This window comes from Pipistrellus hanaki (assembly GCF_964339955.1).
Source record: "Pipistrellus hanaki genome assembly, chromosome: 8".
Lineage (NCBI taxonomy): Eukaryota > Metazoa > Chordata > Mammalia > Chiroptera > Vespertilionidae > Pipistrellus > Pipistrellus hanaki.
The window spans coordinates 73,603,065-73,623,647 of NC_140510.1; the positions used below are offsets into that span (position 1 = coordinate 73,603,065).

Genomic DNA, 20,583 nt, shown 5'->3' on the forward strand with positions numbered 1-20,583 from the left:
TTCGACCTATGAACCAGGAGGTGGCAGTTCCATTCCCGGTCAGGGCACATGTCTGGGTTGCGGGCTCGGTCTCCATTGGGGGCATAGGAGGCAGCCGATCCCTGATTCTCTCTCATCATTAGTGTTTCTGTCTCTCTCTCCCCCTCTCCCTCCCTCTCTGAAACCAATAAAAAGTAAAATAAATAAATAAATAAATAAATAAATAAATAAATAAATAAGATATATATATTAAAAGCAAAGCAAAGCACTGGTGTTAGGAGGGCCCTCCGTCCTCGCAGGGGACACGGGGCCTGAAGACTTGGGGAAGGGCCCCTGGAAGGAAGACACGTGGACAGGAGCCAGCCGTTCTGTCCTGGCCTCGGGGAAAAGGGTGCAGGGCTCCATTCCTGGAGGAGACCGGGCATGGGGGGGGGGGGGGGGGCGGTTTGCAAAGTACACTCCTCAGTTTGAACGAGAAGGCAGCCAAGGCGCCCTCACACGGTGCCAAGTGCCCTTTGGGTGCCTCTCCGGTGGGGCCAGGAGATGATCGGTGGCGCCGAGGGGCAGACTCCGCGCTCCGAGTCTGACAGCGGCTCCCGGGGCCTTGCCTCCGCAGGGGGAGGTGGTGGCGGCCTTCCGGCAGGCGCAGTGCCCACACAACGCCTGGGCCCACGCCAACGCGGGCATGCGGGTCCTCCTCCAGGCGGGCACCGACACCATCGAGGACCTGAGCATCGCCTTCGGGGGGCTGGGGGCCGCCACCGTCATCGCCCGCCGATCCTGCCAGCAGCTCCGGGGGAGGTAAGCAGGGAGCCCTGCGCCCGAGGGTGGACGGACAGCACAGAAAGGTGGAGATTTGGCTCAGGCGACTGTGTGCAAAGCCCAGGAGATGGAAACTCCTGTGTGGGGGGCAGCACTGCCTGTTCTTTCCATCGCTTTGCTAAGTGAATCAGACCTTTCCTGACGATGATTAAGTAGGTGGCACTTGTTGGGCGAGGAATACAACGAAAATGGCAAGGACTCGCCCAGTCCAGGCTCTTGTGACAGCAATACTCCAGCCAAAGCCCACCCTGCAGCGGCCCGGGGGCGCCTGAACCCCTCTGCGCGGGGCCAGCTGTCTCTTCCTCGGTGGAAGTCCCAGTCTGAGCCGTGTCCAGTTCACCGTGGAACTGGCCCTCGTGGCCGATTTATGGAATGCCAGGTTCCAGCCTGCTGTGACCCTCAGCCCACTCCCTGCCTCGGTGTCCCTGAAGGGCTTGCTTAGGTGGTTTCTAGATGCCCTGCCAACTCAGTAAGGCCCTGGCCAGTTTGCTCAGTGGTTTGAGCATTGGCCCACACACGGAAGGGTTGCCGGTTCCATTCCAGGTCAAGGGCATGTAGCTGGGTTGCAGGTTGGATCCCTGGCTAGACTGGGGTGCGTGCAGGAGGCAACCAATTGATGCGTCTCTCTCACTTCGATGTTTCTCCCTTCCTCTCTCTCTCTCTCTCTCTCTCTCTCTCTCTCTCTCTCTCTCTCTCTCTCTCTCCTGCTTCTTCTTTGCCTTCTCCTTCTCCTTCTCCTTCTCCTTCTCCTTCTCCTTCTTCTCCTTCTTCTTCTTTCTATCTCCCTCCCTTCTACTGTCTCTAAAAAAATCAATGGAAAAAGTATCCCCAGCCTAGCCAGTGTGTTTCAGTGATTGACCATCGACCTATGAACCAGAACTAGGTGGTCACTGTTCAATTTCCAGCCAGGGCACATGCTGGGGTTGCAGGCTCGATCCCCCCTCCGCCCCCCAGTGTGGGGCTTGCAGGAGAGAGCCTATTGATGATCCCCCCTCATCACTGATATTTCAATCTCTCTCTCCCTCTCCCTTCCTCTGTGAAGTCAATAAAATATATATATATATATATATATATATATATATATATATATATATCCCCAGGTGAGGATTAATAAAATGCACTGGGCCTCTAGTAAATAAATAAAAAGGACTCGGAGTCTCTAAATGACCACCAAGCCACATCGAGCACGGGTCAGGTGCTCTGACTGGTCCCCTGTTGCCTGCATCCCACCAGGCGCTGGAACGAGCTGATGCTGGACGAGGCCTGCCGGCTGCTCCTGGAGGAAGTCTCCCTCCCGGGCTCGGCCCCGGGGGGCATGGTGGAGTTCAAGAGGACTCTGGTGGTCAGCTTCCTCTTCAAGTTCTACCTGGCAGTGCTGCGGACACTGAAGCCGCCAGCAGAGCGGCCCTCTGCGCCTGTAAGTGCTCGCGCTTGCCCGGCTCCTCGCAGCCTGTAGCTCCCTCCCCACTGGCCCGCCCCCTTCTGCACACTGTCCTGGGGGCAGCCTGGGCCGTGGCCTGCGCCTGTTCTGGGTCACAGCCAGCCAGTTCCCAGCCATCCTACCTCCCAGATTCCGGGGACTCCGGGCGCCGGACTGTCTCCAAAGCCACAGGTGGTTACTGCGTGCCCTGCACAGTGGAACCTTAGGGTGCTCCTGCCTCGGGGTGCAATTATTTTTCTTTTAGTGTCACTTTGGAAAGTACAATCACACGCAATGAAATGCACCTGCTGAAAGTCAGTGAGTTTTGACCAATGTGTAAACCCACAGAGCCACCCCCTCAAACAAGAAACAGGGCATTTCCGTTTCCCCAGCGTGTACCCTTTTGTCCCCTTACTGTCAACCTCCCACCCACGCCCCCGACAACCAGATTCCAACTTCCACGTGGAATGTAAAATGAAATCTTATTTTTCTAAAATGCTAAAATGTATTTGCATGCTAATTTTGAAGTAGCTTCTTGCTAGATGTTCCTGATTGTAAATTTCTGGAGTAATTAAGCCAAACAAAGCATTCTCTCCCTCCCTCCCTCCCTTCCCCCCTCTCTCCTCTCCTGACTGTGATCACAACCCCCTCCCTACCTTGTACCCCGTGACCCCCAGCTCCACCCCAGCAGCTCAGCGTCCCTAAAGTGTCTGATTCTCATCTACTCGGATGAAGACCCTCACCGGCCACGTGCCCCAGGAACTTAATTTCCGGATTAGGACACTTGATGTGCTTAGTGACACCCAGAGGGCCTCCCATTTTACTTCTCTCCTGGAACGCCGAGTAGCTGAGAAAGGCAACAGGCCGTGAGCTCTCGTGCGAACAGTGAACTCCAGCTCCTTCTGGGGTGGCTTACCTGGCCCCAGCTTTCTGGCTTCTCCCTCTGCAGACCAGCTTGTCTCTCTTCCTTCTCAGGGTCACCTGAGGATCCTCTTCAAACCAGTTGGTCCAGTTCCTCCTTACAGGGGAAGAGAGGGAGGGCAAGAAGCTTTCACCCAAAGTAAAATCCTGGAGGCGATGGGGATTTGGGTTGTCCTCCCTACACTGACCATGCAGTTCTGTGGGGTTCTGTAGCCAAGTCCTTCTTGCATAAACCAAAGCCCAGTTTAAACACGGACTAATCGTTTATCGGGGTTCTTTTGACTCTTCACCCAGGACGGCCTTCGATATCCTGAAGTCTCAGAGCCCTTCCTAAGTGCGCTGGAAGACTTCTCGGTCACAGTGCCCCAGGGAGTCCAACAATACCAGGTCAGTGAGTGTGATTTAACGGAAACCTAGACACCAAGCGATAAACGAACAAGCAAACCGTTGAGAGTGGCGGTGTGAGTCCTGACACTGTGTCTTGGCTGCACACTGGTCCTTTGTTTGGGCTGAATCAGGGAGATGCTGGCTCTGAGCTTGGGCCTGAGCAACCAGATCAATTGATTTGTCCGGGCCTGAACCGACCTGGAATAGTCTGGCCATCTAATCACTGACGGCCTCTTCAAGCTACCCAACGCTGTCCTTTGGGCACTGGTTTGAAGAGCGGCTCAGCCCAGTGTGGGGGAAGGACAGCCCAGGAGAGAGCAAGGTTCAGCCTCCAGCCCTGATTGCAAAACCTTTCCTCTCGTCAGCAGAACGAGAGCCCTGCAAGTAACTGAGCCCTCCCTCCTCGGACAACTTGGAAAATGTCTACAATTATCTAGAGCACAGCCCCTCCCCCCGCCCCGTCTCCACACACCACACACCCACCTTAGTTCCAGAGCGAACATTTGTGCTACTGCCTTACCCACCCAGGGATGTTTCTATGCCCCTTGGAGGGCAGCCAAGGCACTTGGTCTGGATCTGGGTGGGCTCCATGGCCATTTGCTACCCCCTCCCCCACCAGAGGTCCTGCTTTGGGCATAGTTTTTGGTCCCTCCCCGTCAGGAATTGCATCACGTTAGCCTTCATCATCATGATCCCTTTACATGTGAACAGGTTGATTACTGGGAAAGCCAGAGAGCGGGACAGGGAGACAGACCCCTGAACTCCAGAAGAAATAGGTACAGGGATACTGCTTAGAAAAGGAAGATGCCAAAATAAGAAACGGGGGTGCTCCTTCACCTATTTCACAATTTTGCCAAAAAGTTGGCCCAGCCGAAGGTATTGCCACATGACTGAAATGACCGTTTCCCAGGGTAGTTACATCATTAAATTGTTATGCTCTTTATCGGACCCACTCCAGGGTTCGTTGCCCAAGGGTGGCTGTGTGTTCTCAGCCCTGAATCGGGCGTGTGGAGAATTGTCCGGGCCACTTCTGAAGGCTGAGCTTTTCCAGGGTAACTCTTGTCTTCCTCTGTAGAGTGTGGATTCTCGCCAATCCCTCCAAGACCCAGTGGGACGTCCCATCATGCACCTATCAGGTCTCAAACATGCCACAGGTGAAGCCATATTTTGTGATGACATCCCCAAGGTGGAAAAAGAACTTTTCATGGCCTTGGTGACCAGTACCAGAGCCCATGCAAAAATTATGTAAGTGAAAAGCTTTCAAAAAGCCAGTGAAACACACATGATGAGTTTTAGTGATACCCCGAGAGCCTTTCCACTTTACTGCTCTCCCAGAAGAGCCAAGGAACTGAGGATTTCCTCGGAGGAATGTGCCAATTCTTCTGCAATGTCCTAAACCCAATGGACTTAAAATAGAGGGAGTAAAGATCACACACCAAAAAAGAAAAAGAAAAGGTCACACACACACACAAAAAAAAAAAAAAAAAGGAGAAAAAGAAAAGGTCACCAGCCCAAGGAGGAGGAAGGGAGGATCTCTGGAAATGACCACCATGGAAGAGAAGACAAAAATCGTAGCTGAGGGTTTCTTGATTCCATTGTAACCTCACAGTGCCCCAGCTCCCTGCTGAAGCCCCAGGCAGGGCTCAAAGGAATAAGTAGAGCTGATATTCAACTGGTGATAAAATACTGAAATACTTCATTACTACATGGTAATGGCCATGTCCTAAGCTCCCTAAGGACTCCCCTTGCAACAGGCACACTGGCCCATCTGACAGCTCCCCGCCCAGCAGCTAAAATGTTATCCCCGGCCTAGCAGAGGGCCTCCTGATCAGGGCTTAAGCTGGGCCAGTTGTTATATATTCTTATTTCCAACTAGGCTATCTCTCTCCTTCAGGTTTGGGACCTTCAAATCTTGCTTATTTCTACCTCTTAAATATTTCTCCTTTTTTAGATCAATTGATTTGTCCAAGGCCCTTGAACTACCTGGGGTGGTTGATGTGATAACAGCTGAAGACATTCCAGGCACCAATGGTACTGAAGATGAGAAATTGTTGGCTGTCGATGAGGTATAGAATATGCCTTTCCATGTGTTGTATAGATAATCACCAAGGCACCCCCCTCCAGCCAACTTACCATGGCCTCCCAGCCCTCTCAGACAATGGGGGTAGAGGTGTCAGTTCTCCCAGCTTCTTTCTATCCCTAACATCTTTATTCAGGCAAACCTATACTTCTGGAGTCAGGAAATAACATAATAAAAAGTAAAGTCATTATGGAAAAATAACTCCTTGTTTTCCCACTGCGGGCTCTTGAGTCAATTTATCCTCATCTGGAAAATGCAGCAACTGACCTGTGTCTGGATAGAATAGAAAAGTGTAGAAAGGAGAATACAAAAAAACACACCCACTCCCTGTTATTTACATTGAACTCCCTCCTTTCCTGGATCAGCCTCACCCCTCCACCTTCCACTTACCTCACACACTCCAGTTTTTTAAAAAGTTGTTCTTGCCATCTTTGACCTTTAGTCAATTCAACAATCATTCACTGAGCTCTTGTGTCTGGAGCCAGACCACCTTAGTTCATGTCCCAGCTCTATCACTCACTCACTGCGTGTCCTTGGGTGGCATCAGCGGTAAGATGAGAATAGCCATAGCACCCACCTCACTGTGCTGTTGTGAAATGTAAATGAGTGAATACATGTGGAGTGCTTACAACAGAGCTTGGCGCACGAAGGATCTCAGTGGAAGCTGTTACTGCCACATCTCAATGACTGTTTCTTCTGTAGCCTTGGCATGAATCACTGTCCTTTTGGTTGAACTCCAGATGAAGTTGGCTGTCACTTAGGACCTGTATTATGTATTAGGGCTGACATACAAAGTACCACAGACTGAGTGGCTTCAAAAAAACAGAAAGTCATTTTCTCACAGTTGTGGAGGCTGAAAGTCCATGCTCAGGGTGTTGGCAGGTTTGTTCCCCCTGAGGCCTCTCTTCCTGGCTTGCGATGGTCATCTTCTCCCAGCATCCTCACATGGCCTTTTGTCTGTGTGTGAGCCTCCCTGGCTTCTCCTCCTCTCCTTGTAAGGACATCCGTCCTATTGGTTTAGAGCTCCACCTGATGGCCTCATTTACCTTAATTATGTCTTTAAAGGCCCAATCTCCCATTCACTCATATTGAGGGGTTAGGGATTCAACACATGAATGGGGGTGAAGTGCCATGTTCTACAAAAATAAATAAATAAATAAATAAATAAATAAATAAATAAATAAATAAATAAATAGATATTTCCCTTACTTTCCTTATCTTTAAACCCTAAAATGACACCACAAAGGCAATACCTGTGAACCTAACTTGACAGGACGGAGCAGATTCAAAGTCACAGCCAATTTCACATTCACTCTGGAGCTTATATTCATTGAGTAAAATGGCCAATGGAAACATCTGTGTTATTTAAATTATTTTTTCATTCAAAAATATTTTCATGTGTTAACCAAGCACATACAGCTGAATGTGACTTCAAGGTGGTTATCATTTCTCAGTGATGACAACTAAGATGCCACTGGTAAAATTGAGCTTAACCTACTCCTATCCAGAATTTTCTACCTGCTTTCACGCATGTGCTTTCCACAGGTACTTTGCGTGGGTCAAATCATCTGTGCTGTGGCTGCAGAGACAGATGTGCAGGCGAAACGTGCTATTGGAGAGATAAAGATCACCTATGAAGATCTGGAGCCCGTAATCTTCACCATCGAGGTAAGCTGACTGGTCTCTCCCGAAAGGCTACAAATTAAAACTACTTTATCATCCTTAGCGAGAAAGCCGATGGCTTTAAAGCTATTGGAGAGTAAGAATGCAGGAGACGGGTGCCTTCTGAAGAATGGAAAAGTACCTTGGATCTGACAGTAAAACTAGGATCAGCTGTCAGTAGGTCAATTCACAGAACCTCGGAATGGCTCCCAGGCTTCTTATGTGAGTTCGTTCATGTTATTATCAGAAAGAAAACAAAGAACTAGAGAAGCCCTGTGAAACATGTCAAATCTCAAAGAAATGAACAAACTTCCTACATGTCTATTGGGCTTTTTTGCTCAGAATGCATTAGGACTTGAGTCTTCTCCCTCAACACCACCTGTTCTTTCAGATCTCTGAGTTAGAGGTTCTTGTGCATGAGCTATCTAAGTCTTACACCAGTGTTTTTCTTCAGGGAAAAGGTTAAAAGGGAAGGCCCAGAACCTCACTCGAACTGCATTTAGGCCTATTACCTGTTCCCTGGAGATACACGCTGAAAATGAGAAATGAGTACTGATCATCTTGGACCATCAAAGTGCCTCCAGCTCTCAATTATTAATGTTTCTCTAACTCTTGTTGATTTCCTCTCCAAGCTACAAGACATTCTCTCCAACATCCCATCTCTGCAGCAAGCCCACTGCTCTAGTGCTTCCCTGCTTGCAGCATTCCTTTGATGTGTCCTAGCAGATGGCAATTTGGGGAGTTTACTGGCTTTTTGTTAAGAAAAACACTGCCAGTGGAAGAAGCATACAAAGAATTGCCTTTGGGGTTTTTTTCCTGTCACTTAGGATGCCATAAAACACAACTCATTCCTATGCCCTGAAAAGAAACTTGAACAAGGAAACATTGAGGAGGCATTTGAAAAAGTCGATCACGTTATTGAAGGTAAGAGACTCAGGATATTTGATGGGATCGTTGGGGGATTCTACTCTGAAGCAGACATTGAGGGCCTGTGATTTCCTCTTGGTGCTTTGCCAAATTTCTCTTAGATCTATTCTTTCCAGTGGGTGTGTGTGTGTGTCGGTTTTAAGGGTGGGAGGGGTAGGGAGCAGCAGAATAAATAGAAGAAAAACTCCTAAAATTTTGAAGTGTCAAGGGCAGAGTAAGGAACAGAACCAGACACGTTCAACTTGTTATCCAGAACAGTATTCTCTGAAACAGATTGCTCTCAGTTGACACAGGATAAATGCTTGGCCCATCAGTTCCTCGCTCAGGACAAATCCAGGCTGGTCAGTCCACCACATCCCGCTTGCTTTTGAATTCCCCAACATGACCACTTCCAACCAGTGGGAACCTTCAGGAATTTCCCTGTGTTTGCACCTAACAGGAGAGGTCCATGTTGGAGGACAGGAACACTTTTACATGGAAACACAAAGAGTGCTTGTTATTCCAAAGACAGAGGACAACGAACTGGACATCTATGTGTCAACACAGGATCCCACCCACGTGCAGGTGAGATCCAGGGCCGCCCCCACCTCTGTAACTTCCTAAGTCTATCATGGTCTTCAACCCCCTCTGCCTCAGAGTTGACAGGCATTTACTCAAAATATTGTACAAGCATTTGACATCAATGAAGAGCTAAGATCCCAGGACCCCTTTTTTTTCTGGTCTTGTGAAGTCACTTTAGATTTAGAGAGGACATTCAATGGCAGTGTGCTTAAATGAACTCTGTGCTTGGATGACAACACTCAGTTATATCTGTACTTGATTTTTCTCTAAGATAATTATTACAGTTAACCTGTGGAGTCAACATCTCACTTTATAGCACATTTTCATTTCCCCAGCCATAAAGTACTCAAAGTTTTAGCTGAAAATACTTCTTCTTCAGGAGGTTGCTGGAGTTTGCTGTTTCTCACCTTGTTGGGACATTGTGTTTAGGCATTTGTCTCGGAGTTCAGCTTCTGACAGGAACCCAGGACTGTTTCTTCTGACAGTTTCCCTTCTGGAAAATGCCATTTTTTCTGCTGGAAAGGCTGTGTTCTGTGGCAATGATCCATGTTTATGACCTCAATGGAGCTACACAAGACACAGTCAGACTTTTTTTTTTTTTTTGTCTTTCCCCCCTTGGGAAAGCACTAGAGCAGTGGGCTTGCTGCAGAGATGGGATGTTGGAGAGAATGTCTTGTAGCTTGGAGAGGAAACCACAGTAGATGTGAATGGAATTTGCAGTGATGTTGTATTTCAGGAAATCAAAGTCTTCTTTGCCATTTCATTCTTGTAAAACTTTCCCAATATCTAACTTTTACAGAAAACAGTGTCTTCTACTTTAAACATCCCAATCAACAGGATCACCTGTCATGTAAAACGAGTGGGTGGAGGTTTTGGCGGGAAAGTAGGAAAACCAGCTGTGTTCGGAGCTATTGCAGCTGTGGGTGCCATCAAGTAAGTGCACCTGGGGGTACAGAGGGGTGTAAAATGTCACAGCTGAGGGCTGGTCCGAGGCCTAAGAGGCACTTGGGCTGCTGTCATAACCACCTGCCATCCTTGGGCAACTCAGCCTCCTGTCTCTTTTTCTTTTCAATTGTAGATATAATGCCTAACCTCCTGGAGTTATTAGCAAAGTCATATGTAGATAGACATATGCTAATTTCCTATGAAAAGGAAAAGTGGTGTTACTAGCTGAACACCTCCAGGACCAGAGTTTCAGAAAAGATGACCCATTTAAGGGTGGGACAAGTAACTGCCCAAGTGGAGTGCCAAGGGGAAGAATGCTCCCTCACTTTTCCTTCCTGCTCTCAGTTGCAGACAGGGCGGGGGGAGGGGAGAAAGACCCCCACCCGGCCTCCTCCCTGCACCTGGGGAGAGCTGGCCGTTCAATGTGTGCTCAGAGGACAGATGACAGCCTCAAAGAGAGCTCCCAGGCTCACCTCAATGGAACGCTCGCTGTTTGCATGGTGTTGGCTTTTCTAGTCTTTGGTTTTGTTTGGTTTTTGGGTTTTAGTTTTGGTTTGGGGGTTTTTTATACTTTGTCAGAGCTCCAAACAGCCAGTAAATGTCCTTTAGCAGCTTCTGTACAGTTCAGAGCTAGGAACCAAGACACTTACTCAGTAAGTGTCTCCTTTCATGATGAGAGGTAGGAAAAAGCAGGATCTGAATCTCATCTCCAATTCTTTTCATAATGAGCCTCTCTCTATTCACCTCCACCAGGGACCCAGCAAGGGAGAATCAATTTGCTGTATTTCTACCAGGTTTTGTGCTGTTAAGACTTCCCAAGCATAATTGCACATCTAAATGTTCATGGGAACATTTAAATCCTAGGATGCCCCATACTGACCCAACCACTATTATATATATATTTTTTAAACTTTCCTCCCTGGCCGGGTGGTTCAGTTGGTTGGAGCATTGTCCCATATACAAAAAAGTTGTGGGTTTAATTATTTGTCATGGCACATACTCAGGTTAGAGGTTTAATCCCCTAGGTCAGGGTGCATATGGGAGGCAAGCCATTGATGTTTCTCTCTCTCTCTCTCTCTCTCTCTCTCTCTCTCTCTCTCTCTCTCTCTCTCTCTCATCAATAAAAACATTTTTAAAGCCTTCCCAGTGGTTCTACTGCACAGCCAAGTGTGGGAAACACCATCTTAACCAACCCTGTCTTAGCACACTCCTGCCTTGTGTTAAGTGGTCCCCAGAGGAATGCTCTCAAGTTGCTGGCAATTAGAGTCTCCTCAGGTCATAGAAACTTCTGCCTTCCTATCCCAGACCCACAGAATCAAAGTCACCAGGAAATGAACCCAGACACTGAACATTTAACTGATGCTCCAGGTGGTCCTCACCATCAAAAAAGACCAGGAAACCCTACACTAGAATTAATGACTTTCAACATGTATCTAAAGACACCTGCATTAAATTGCTGAGGGAAATGCAGATTCTAGGGCCCCTTCCCAACCTATTGCTAAAGTGCTAAAGCTCCGGAATCTGCATTTCACCAGCACTCCAGAGGACTCTTCTGAACTCCAAAGTCCGGGAGCCTCTGCCCCTGAGACCCAGAAAGGCTGAAGCTCCTAGCTCCCCAGGGGCCCAGCTTGGCCAACATCATTGCAGTCCCGGTGAAAATGAAGATCCAAATCCTGACACATCCTAAGACAAGTGTTGGCCTTTGCTTGAAGTTGTGTTGTTATGTTTGCATTTATCTGTTCACACTCTCTTTTGTTACTAGTGGTGGGGATGTGCAAAAATGACTGGATCTGAATGATTGTCAAATTTAAAGCCATAACAACACAAGAGAACTGCCATGTGACATTAATCACTTTAGCTAGATCTAAAGACCATGGAGACAATAGTAATTTAGTTATGCATTAGTCAATGCTTCACACAGTGTATGCACTCAATGAATATATATAGAATGGATGGATGATTAAATGAATGATTGGATAAAATGGATTGGAGGGCAGGTAGAGGATGGGTGGGTAGAAAGGTAGATAGATGGATGGGTGGGTAGGTAATTAAACGAGGGGATGGATAAATGGGTGGATGGATACTAGATGAGTAGATGGTGGATGGATGGGTGGGATGCAGAATCTGATTAAGACTTGTTGTCCTTAGAACTGGTCACCCTGTCCGTCTTGTTCTTGATCGTGAAGATGATATGTTAATAACTGGGGGAAGACACCCATTATTTGGAAAATATAAAGTGAGTATTAAAGATGAAATTATTGAAATACTTCATTCTCTTCTATTGTTTTGATTTTGTTGAATTCTAAAAACAATAATCTTAGCATCTAAAATATTCAATGAGGATGCTGTGTATCTGAATATTCATAACATTTTTGTGAGGAACTTTTAATAAATCGAGTGTAGAATTGTGAAATTGAATAATAAAAATACATGATTAAAAATGCTAATGTTTCCTCAGTGACAAAAACCTGGAAGAAGCTACAAACATTGTTATGCTAAACTTCACTTTACAAGTGTTTCCACTAAGTGGTTATGAAAATGTCATAAATATTATTTGCAAATAGGAAAAAATAATCTACTAACAAGGGAAATAATTTTAATTGTTTCAAACCACATTCATTGCATTTTTATGCAACTGTAGCATAAACACTATTAAAAATATTTGTTGACATCAATACTACTTTTCAAATTTGTGCCTGAGTTCTTTGTTATATTTCCCTATCAAATATGCTTTATTTGGCAATTACTTGTAGCATGCATATAGTTAAATTTCATATCTAATTTTGTCATTGCCTTAGATTACTAAATTGTTATATTTTTGGCATTACTAAAACCATGGCTTTTCACAATTTTATCTCTTCCATTGGCATTAGTAATTTATATAATTAGAGAGAAATAAACCATAGTTGGCAATTAATTTTTGTAATGGCCTTCAAATGCACAGAAATTTGTCAGGTATTTATTATCTTCTAATATCAATAGCAATGTAGAGACACATTCTGGGATTGTGGCAATTAGTATTATGGTAGTTGCTGAGTTCTTTGGTTTTGGCCTAGATTATAAATCAGGATTTATTTATATTAGTTGTGAGACTATTTTAATTCTAGTACCTATTTAAGAGGATTCTAGACAGTGAATGTTATGGTATTTATAATAATATAAAAGAGGGAAATCATTAGACTATTTTAAAGATCCAAATTTTATTCTATTTGGATCTTTATGTACTACCAACATAATAATATGTGTGTATATGTATACATGTATGTATATATCCTCATTAAACTTAGCTAACAAAGGTTTGCTTGTTTACTTGGAACTACTTGTAAATTACTAGAGCAGATACTTATGTGTGATAGGTTCTTCAAAAAAATTTTTAAAGTTTATATTAAACAGCTAAAGAATTCTCTCTGCTACATTTGCTTGGCAATGCTTTCTTCAGGAAAAGTTAAAGGTATCCTGCTGCGTAGCCTTGGTCAAAACTGCCACAAATTCTGAATTGATGGATTTTCCCACAGGTCCTACGTGCTCTGGTTTATTATCCAACACTTCTCAAGTAGATGATAATAACCACATAGCTGTATGGTTCCATCAGTTGTATTTGTCCACGTCTTCAGAAGACAGAGACCAGAGCCAGTCTTTTTGGTAGAACTACAGCAGGGAGTGGGAATTTTTCTTTTCAATCTGGGCTCTACAGACAGACTGGTCCCATGGTGGGAAGGGCGACTTCAGAGGAACGCCAAGTGCCTCTGAGTCCCAGGAAGCACAGCAGCACAAGCTCGCATTTGTTGAGGCTGTAGCAGTTGCAAAGCACTCCACAGCTCAGCACAACAAGAGCAGAGAGCCATCATGCCAGGGATCATTCCCAGCCCTGGCTTCTGACGCTTTCCTGCAACGAGATGCACTGCCATTCATTCCACCGCACTCTGAAATCCCAGAGGCTTGTCCACGGGGTGGAAACCCCGTCTAAATCAGAAGGAATGCCAGTAAAAAGTGAAGGAGAATCTTCCAAGAATAAGGAAGAAGGTAGCAATTACATGTCTGGAGATTGGCAAGAACTTTAGAATTTCATAATGACTAGTGAAGCCAGAAAATTGTGGGTTGGGTAGAAAGGGCTCAGCAAAATTCAGGTCAGAGGAGGCCTTTGTCAGCCAAGTGCTGAAAGCTAAGAGACTAGCCAGGAGGGGGACACCCAGAGCCAACGGGAGCAGCGTCCGTCTTCAGGCCTGCCTAATGGTGGAGCTGGGCTGTGGCTCCAGGTTGGCATGTACGTTAACCATGTAAAACGTCCATCATTTGCTGACAGGTGGGATTCATGAACAACGGGCGGATCAAAGCTCTGGACATTGAGTGCTTCATTAACGGAGGCTGCACACTGGATGATTCGGAACAGGTGCGTGCATCAGACACCAGTGACGTTGGTCGTGAACAGAACATAGAACTTCTAGATGAGTTTTTATTGAACACACTTCCTCAAGTACTTACCAGGTTCCACAGCAACTCAACTTTCAGAAAAAAAGAAGAAAATGTTTATCCAATATATGTGACTATCTTCCATCACTTTAGGTAACAGAATTCCTTGTACTGAAGCTGGAAAATGCGTATAAAATCCGAAACCTCAGGTTCCGGGGCCGTGCCTGTATGACCAACTTACCATCCAACACAGCCTTTCGTGGGTACGGCTTCCCACAAGGAACCCTGGTGACAGAATCTTGTATCACAGCTGTGGCAGCCAAATGTGGCCTTCTGCCAGAAAAGGTAAGATTGCAACCAAGGTCATAGCCAAGATTGCTGAAGAATCAGATGAGAAGGAAACCAGCTTCCTAGGGAAATACCCTAGAGCCATTCAAATGAGCTCTGGCTCAAAATTCGAAATATGTTCAGTGCTACCTAAAAGAATTCACCTCCCTCCTCTGATCTTCCACCCTTCTTGTACAAAGATTTCTCTTTTTCTTTCTTTTTAAAACCTGTGCAAAGATAATTACTCTTTTTAACCTTTAAACCCCACTGAAGTCATTAGAGTAAAAAAGTGAACGTACCCTTTTTTTAATCCCTCCATCCCTATTGGTTAAGGGTAACCATGGTCAGCATTTCCATATTTATTGTTCTAGCTCTTTCTCTATGGGTATCTACCCATCTGTATTCATACATAGATACATCATCATTGCCATATGTTTATACATGCACATATACAGTTACTTACCAAAATGGGGCCCTAATCAACACATTATTCTGCACTCTGCTTTTTTCTACTTGGCAATAGGCCATGGCCATCTTCCTGTGGCAATAGAATGACCTACTTCCTTCTTTTTCAAGACTGAATAGTGCTGTGTAACACAGATATACCATCATTTGCTTAGCCATTGTTGGTGCACGTTCAGCTTGTTACCCATCTATGGCTATTAAAATGCTGTTGCAGCCCTAACTGGTTTGGCTCAGTGATAGAACATTGGCCTGTGGACTGAAGGGTTCTGGGTTTGATTCCGGTCAAGGGTATGTATCTTCACTGCAAGCACATCCCCAATAGGGGGTGTGCAGGAGGCAACTGATCAATGTTTCTCTCTCATTGATGTTTCTAACTCTCTCTCTCCCTTCCTCTCTCTAAAAAAATCAATAAAATATATATTTTTTCAAAAATAAAATAAAATACTGTTGCAATACATGTCTTGATACGATCTTTGCCCTTCTAGGTAGAGGGTAAATTTACAGAAGTGAAATTGACAGTGCACTTGAAAACTCTTGAGAGAGACCGCCAAAAGAATGTTCTCCAAAAACATCATTTTGAGCAATACCCTAGAAAGTGCACAGTATATACAGCATGCTAGTCAGACAGGGGCAGCTCCTGGCAGCTGAGGTCAGTGTTGATAACACTTTCTGCTCTTCATACATTCCATCAGACCCCAGCCTACTTTTTATATTTCAATCCCGTTTCCTCGATAAATTTGTAGTCCGTTTCTGACTTACCATAACTACCAGTTCCATTTTCTACCCACTTCAGGTTAGGGAGGAAAACATGTACAAGACTGTGGATAAAACCATCTACAAACAAGCCTTCAGCCCTGAGAGCCTGATACGATGTTGGAACGAATGTCTGGACAAGTCTTCCTTTGGCAGCAGAAGAGAGCAAGTGGAAGTGTTTAATAAGAAGAATTACTGGAAGAAGAAAGGACTTGCCATTGTCCCCATGAAGTTCTCAGTCGGCTTTGTTGACACTAGCTACCACCAGGTGAGGTCCTAGCTGTGTGCATCAGCCTCGTGGCAGACACACTCCTGGCCAGATCAGCTCGTGCTGACTTGGCCCGAGTATCACAGTTCCCAGGGCTCGGAGCCCCTCTCCTGGGCAGCACCCCTCAGCAAGCACTTGCTCCACAGTGCCATAGAGAAGTGCCTCCATGGCAGACAGTGGCATCAGCAAGCATGAGACCTGCAGCGGGGAGGGGGGGTGGGGGGGGTGAGGGTATGCCAAGATGGAGTCCTGACTGCCCCATGGAACCCCTATTCCAAAAGGGAGCAGGAATCCACAGGACTGCCGTGCTGTGCTTTCTAAGCTCAAGGGTCACAAACTTGGGCAGGAAGGGGGCTGCTCCTGGCCTGCGCCCCAGTCCCCATAGCATTGCTTGGTGCACCCTAAGTCATAGGCAGGGAAGTCATTCTACGTTGCCCTGACCAGCCGTTTGTTTCAAGCCACCTCTCCCAGGAACCTGTCAATTCTGATAGGGAAATGAGGGTGGGCTCCAAATCTCCCAGGTAAATTTGCAAAAAGAAGAGGCAAGTCATTCAGAGGCCCTCTCCAGAAGGGAGGAGGAAGGGTGGTATATAAGTGAGTCCGTTACATAGCACGAGGCCTGGTTCTGAGTCTTCCTATACAGGAAAGCTGTTGAGAAAACTGGGAAAAACTGTTGCCTCCCAGGATTGTCGATCAAAAGCAGAAAGGTCTTACACCCATTATGTCTCAATGTAAGTCTAAAAATGCAGTAGATCCCCCCTGTGTGTATACCATTGAAAACATTCTTCCACTTATACCCACCTATTGGCAGCCAACACACACACACACACACACACACAAATATGTGGTCTTTGCCTCTGGTTTTTGACAAAGTTCCTAAAACCCATGGAATTTACTGTGCTTTGTATGCTAATGAGATGACTCTTGGGGGCAGCCCATCTAGCTGTGGCTGGGGAGACAGGATAGTTGCCAGAAAAACCAACCACTGGGGTTGTATCTGTTTTGATACAACCCCAAAACGGCGAATGGGAGAGGAGGCGTGAGGTTGTCCAGTGCTCTCCCTCCACCTTGCGGCCCACCTATTCATGGATGTGTTCTCTGACCCGGAAGCTCCCAGAAATGTCATTACCTGGATATACTTGATTCAATCATCAGCCATCGGGATTGAAATCAATCTCTAGCCTCACACCTTCCTGGAGGTCAGGGAGTGGGGCTGAAAGATGTGACTCTCCCAGTGGTTGGTTTTTCTGGCAACCATCCTGCCTCCCCTGCCCCACATGTCCTAGAGCAGTGGTCAGCAAACTGGGCAGCTAGATAGGCTGCCCCAAGAGTCATCTCATTAGCATACAAAGCACAGTAAATTCCATGGGTTTTAGGAACTGTGTCAAAAACCAGGGGCAAAGACCACATATTTGTTTGTATTATATCACATCTCCCCACCTTTATGGCTGTCCCTCACCTAAACCACGGCCTAATTTCTGCCAACTTCTCATCTCATCACACACACACACACACACACACACACACACACACACACACAAAATGCTTTAAATCAAGCCAAGTGTTCATTTGCAAGACCTCCAGCTTCCCCACAGAGTTCCAAATTGATGTACTCCAGGCACACCAGGCTAGGAGCTGAGATGTGTTATTCCAGGTCAGCTGATGACTCATAAAGCTGGACACCTACTCCCCAAACCAGGCAGAGTAGCATGTCCTTGCAAGGGGTCAGGAGGCCACGCTGAAGAAATACTATTATTAGAACCTGCGAGCCTTGATGCCTGGAATCCCTCCAAGTCGCCCAGGGCTCAGACATCTCCAGACAGAATAGACAGAAGTCCCACTTCCTCCTCCTCTTCCTTCTCCTCCCCCTCCACTCCCTTTTCTCCTCAGAGGAAAAATACCACATTGCCATTCATCCAGTTTAACAAACATATTTTTAGTGTCTCTGTGATTCAGACCTACTCAGAGTTCCCTTCAGGACACAGGATGAAAAAGACTAGGTGCCCCTCCTCGCTGAGACTCCCTGTCACCCCCTGTATTCATTTCCTGTGGTTTCAATAACAAAATACCGCAAACTGAGTGGCTTCAAACAACACTTGTATTTTCTCAAAGTTCCGGAGGCTAGACATTCAAAATCCAGGTGTTGGCAGTGCTGTGCTCCTTTAGGAGGCCCAGGGAAGAAGTCTGCTGTGCCTCATCTCATCTAATTGCATCTGGAAAGACTACTTACAAATAAGGCTGCTTTCTGATGCCCTATACCAGGGGTCTTCAAACTACGGCCCGCGGGGCCACATGCGGCCCGCAGAGGAGTCTGATCCGGCCCGCCAGGTTTTTTGGGCAGTGAGCGCAGCCGAGGTGTTACAGTAGGAATTAGTTGTTCATATAGTCCGGCCCTCCAGCTCTCTGAGGGACCGTGATCTGGCCCCCACTTTAAAAAGTTTGAGGACCCCTGCCCTAGACCCTGCTAGTGATTCTCACCCTGTTTTTTGTTGCAACCCACAGGTTGAGAGCCGCTGTTGTAGAGCTTAAGACCATTGGAAAACACAGATATTTATATTATGATTCATAACTAGTTATGAAGTAGCAATGAAAATAATTTTATGGCTGGGGGTCACCACAACATGAGGAACTGTATTAAAGGGTCGTGGCATTAGGAAGGTTGAGATCCACTGTCCTAGAGGGACAGGGATTTAAAGGGGATGCTACTCAACTCAGTTCACCCCTGTAAGGCGAGGTGCAGAGAAGCGGGTAACGGATCCTTCCCAGAAAGGAATGAGGAGTGTTCGCAGAAGTTCTAACAGAATAGAGACCACAAGGGTGGGGGTGTCGAAGGCTGCGGAGCAAGCCAGGGAGAGAACATCGTATGCAAAAGCACAGGTCAGGAAGGAACAGGAACATCGTATGCAAAAGCACAGGTCAGGAAGGAACAGGGGCAATGCCAGGCTTAGAGGCAAGGTAGGAAAAGACTGGAATGAAGTGGGAAAGCACCAGAGACCGAATCCCAAAGGGCCTCACCTAATGACAAGGAGCAGGTGCAGGGCTCTCCCTTGCAGACAATGGGGAGTTTTTGCCCACCTTGCCCAAGGGGCAAACTGTTCTCCCTTTCAGGATTCCATTCAGTGCCACTTTGGGGAACCCTTCCCTGGCTCTGCAGACGCAGCTGGGTCCGTCCTCCCAGGCCTCCAGGCACACCGTTCATCTCACACCTCATTCTGCATTCTCATGACCTGCTTTCCAGCCTGGCCCCCCACAGCACTGAGAGCTACCTGAGGAAGAAGCTCATCTTATTCATCCTTGTCTATAGAGCAAGCACATACCACGTGCATGTACTTAACAAATGTTTAATTCGCCGGTTGAGTGATTTGCCAGAGATTTTAATCGAGGGAGTGACTTTCAAACAGTAGCAACCCCAAGGGGCTCCTACTAAAACCAGGTTCCTCACTAAGACTGTCTTTCCAGGTGACTTTGGCACAAAACAGAGCTAGGCCTCACAACCCCACCAGGAGAGCTTGCCTCTGACCCTCCCCACTTCGCAGACGTGTGTTTCACTACCCCATGTCTTCCATTGACCTCACTGAACTGGCTCTGAGCAGGGTCTTCGGGTTGGTTGTTTTTCTAGGCAGCAGCATTGGTTCACATCTACACAGATGGGTCTGTGTTGGTCACACACGGAGGCAACGAGCTGGGACAAGGTATTCACACCAAAATGCTACAGGTAAGATCAATAAAATGAAGTCACTAATCTCATTCATTGTTGATATGACTGGCATTTGGCACTAGTTTTAGGGTAAGGGACAACTCCCTGAGCTCAAACCCTAAGATCTTGACTATGTAATTGAAAAACCTCTACATATCCAATAAAATGGCTGTGGTGGTGGAAATCACACACACACAAACACACACACACACACACACACACACACACACACACCTATTCTGCCTCTTGCAATACTGGCTGCCTCTCGAGACAGTGCCTGGCCGGGTGGCTATCTGTCAGGATATAGTCCAGCCCAGCAGTTACCTGTCCTGTTGTTGTCCTGCCCTGTAGCCGATGTCACAAGATTTAGGCTTTAAAGGATATCACGAACATACTAAAAACAGTCATTTTTACTAAGAAAAATGGTGACTCAAATCTTCACAGAACTCCTTGCTGAACTTGAAAATATGTCTTTTTCTCATAGGTGGCCAGCCATGAATTAAAAATACCCATGTCCTATCTACACATCTGTGAGACAAGTACAGCCATGGTGCCTAACACAATTGCCACAGCTGCCTCCATAGGCTCCGATGTCAATGGCAGAGCCGTGCAGGTGCTTCCCTTTGTCTTTTTGTCTGTCTTCCCTCGGGTACTTTTACCACATCTCCAGTTTTCTTAGCTGGATACAGGCACATGTGACTGGCCTCGGAGAAGCCGTCCGTGTCACTAAACTCAGGCTCAAGATAACCAAAGTGTCAGAGAGTGTGTTAGTTGGAGTAGGCTGAATGGAGGTGACAGATAGACCCAGAGCATAAAGGCTGAAACATAACTAAGTCCCTTTCTTGTACAGTGAAGAGTCAGGGGGAGTGTTTGCTCATGCAAGCACCCAGGTTGATTGCAGTTCCTCCATCCCCAACAAGTGACTTTCCAGGCTGCCCTGGGCATCATCACACAATGAG

The 20,583-nt window shown here is 46.6% G+C and overlaps 1 protein-coding gene across 1 annotated transcript in view; it reads left to right on the plus strand.

Moving 5' to 3' along the window:
* LOC311627053 (aldehyde oxidase 2) overlaps positions 1 to 20,583 on the plus strand; it is a 51,954-nt gene that overhangs the window by 17,223 nt on the left and 14,148 nt on the right. Inside the window, exons 12-26 of the mRNA XM_084893181.1 lie at positions 596 to 780; positions 2,035 to 2,218; positions 3,437 to 3,529; positions 4,605 to 4,774; positions 5,481 to 5,595; positions 7,155 to 7,277; positions 8,099 to 8,195; positions 8,638 to 8,762; positions 9,559 to 9,692; positions 11,853 to 11,940; positions 14,008 to 14,094; positions 14,268 to 14,459; positions 15,700 to 15,927; positions 19,547 to 19,642; positions 20,109 to 20,237. Coding sequence (XP_084749307.1) covers positions 596 to 780; positions 2,035 to 2,218; positions 3,437 to 3,529; positions 4,605 to 4,774; positions 5,481 to 5,595; positions 7,155 to 7,277; positions 8,099 to 8,195; positions 8,638 to 8,762; positions 9,559 to 9,692; positions 11,853 to 11,940; positions 14,008 to 14,094; positions 14,268 to 14,459; positions 15,700 to 15,927; positions 19,547 to 19,642; positions 20,109 to 20,237 — 2,046 coding nt within the window. The remainder of the gene's footprint in view (positions 1 to 595; positions 781 to 2,034; positions 2,219 to 3,436; positions 3,530 to 4,604; positions 4,775 to 5,480; positions 5,596 to 7,154; positions 7,278 to 8,098; positions 8,196 to 8,637; positions 8,763 to 9,558; positions 9,693 to 11,852; positions 11,941 to 14,007; positions 14,095 to 14,267; positions 14,460 to 15,699; positions 15,928 to 19,546; positions 19,643 to 20,108; positions 20,238 to 20,583) is intronic.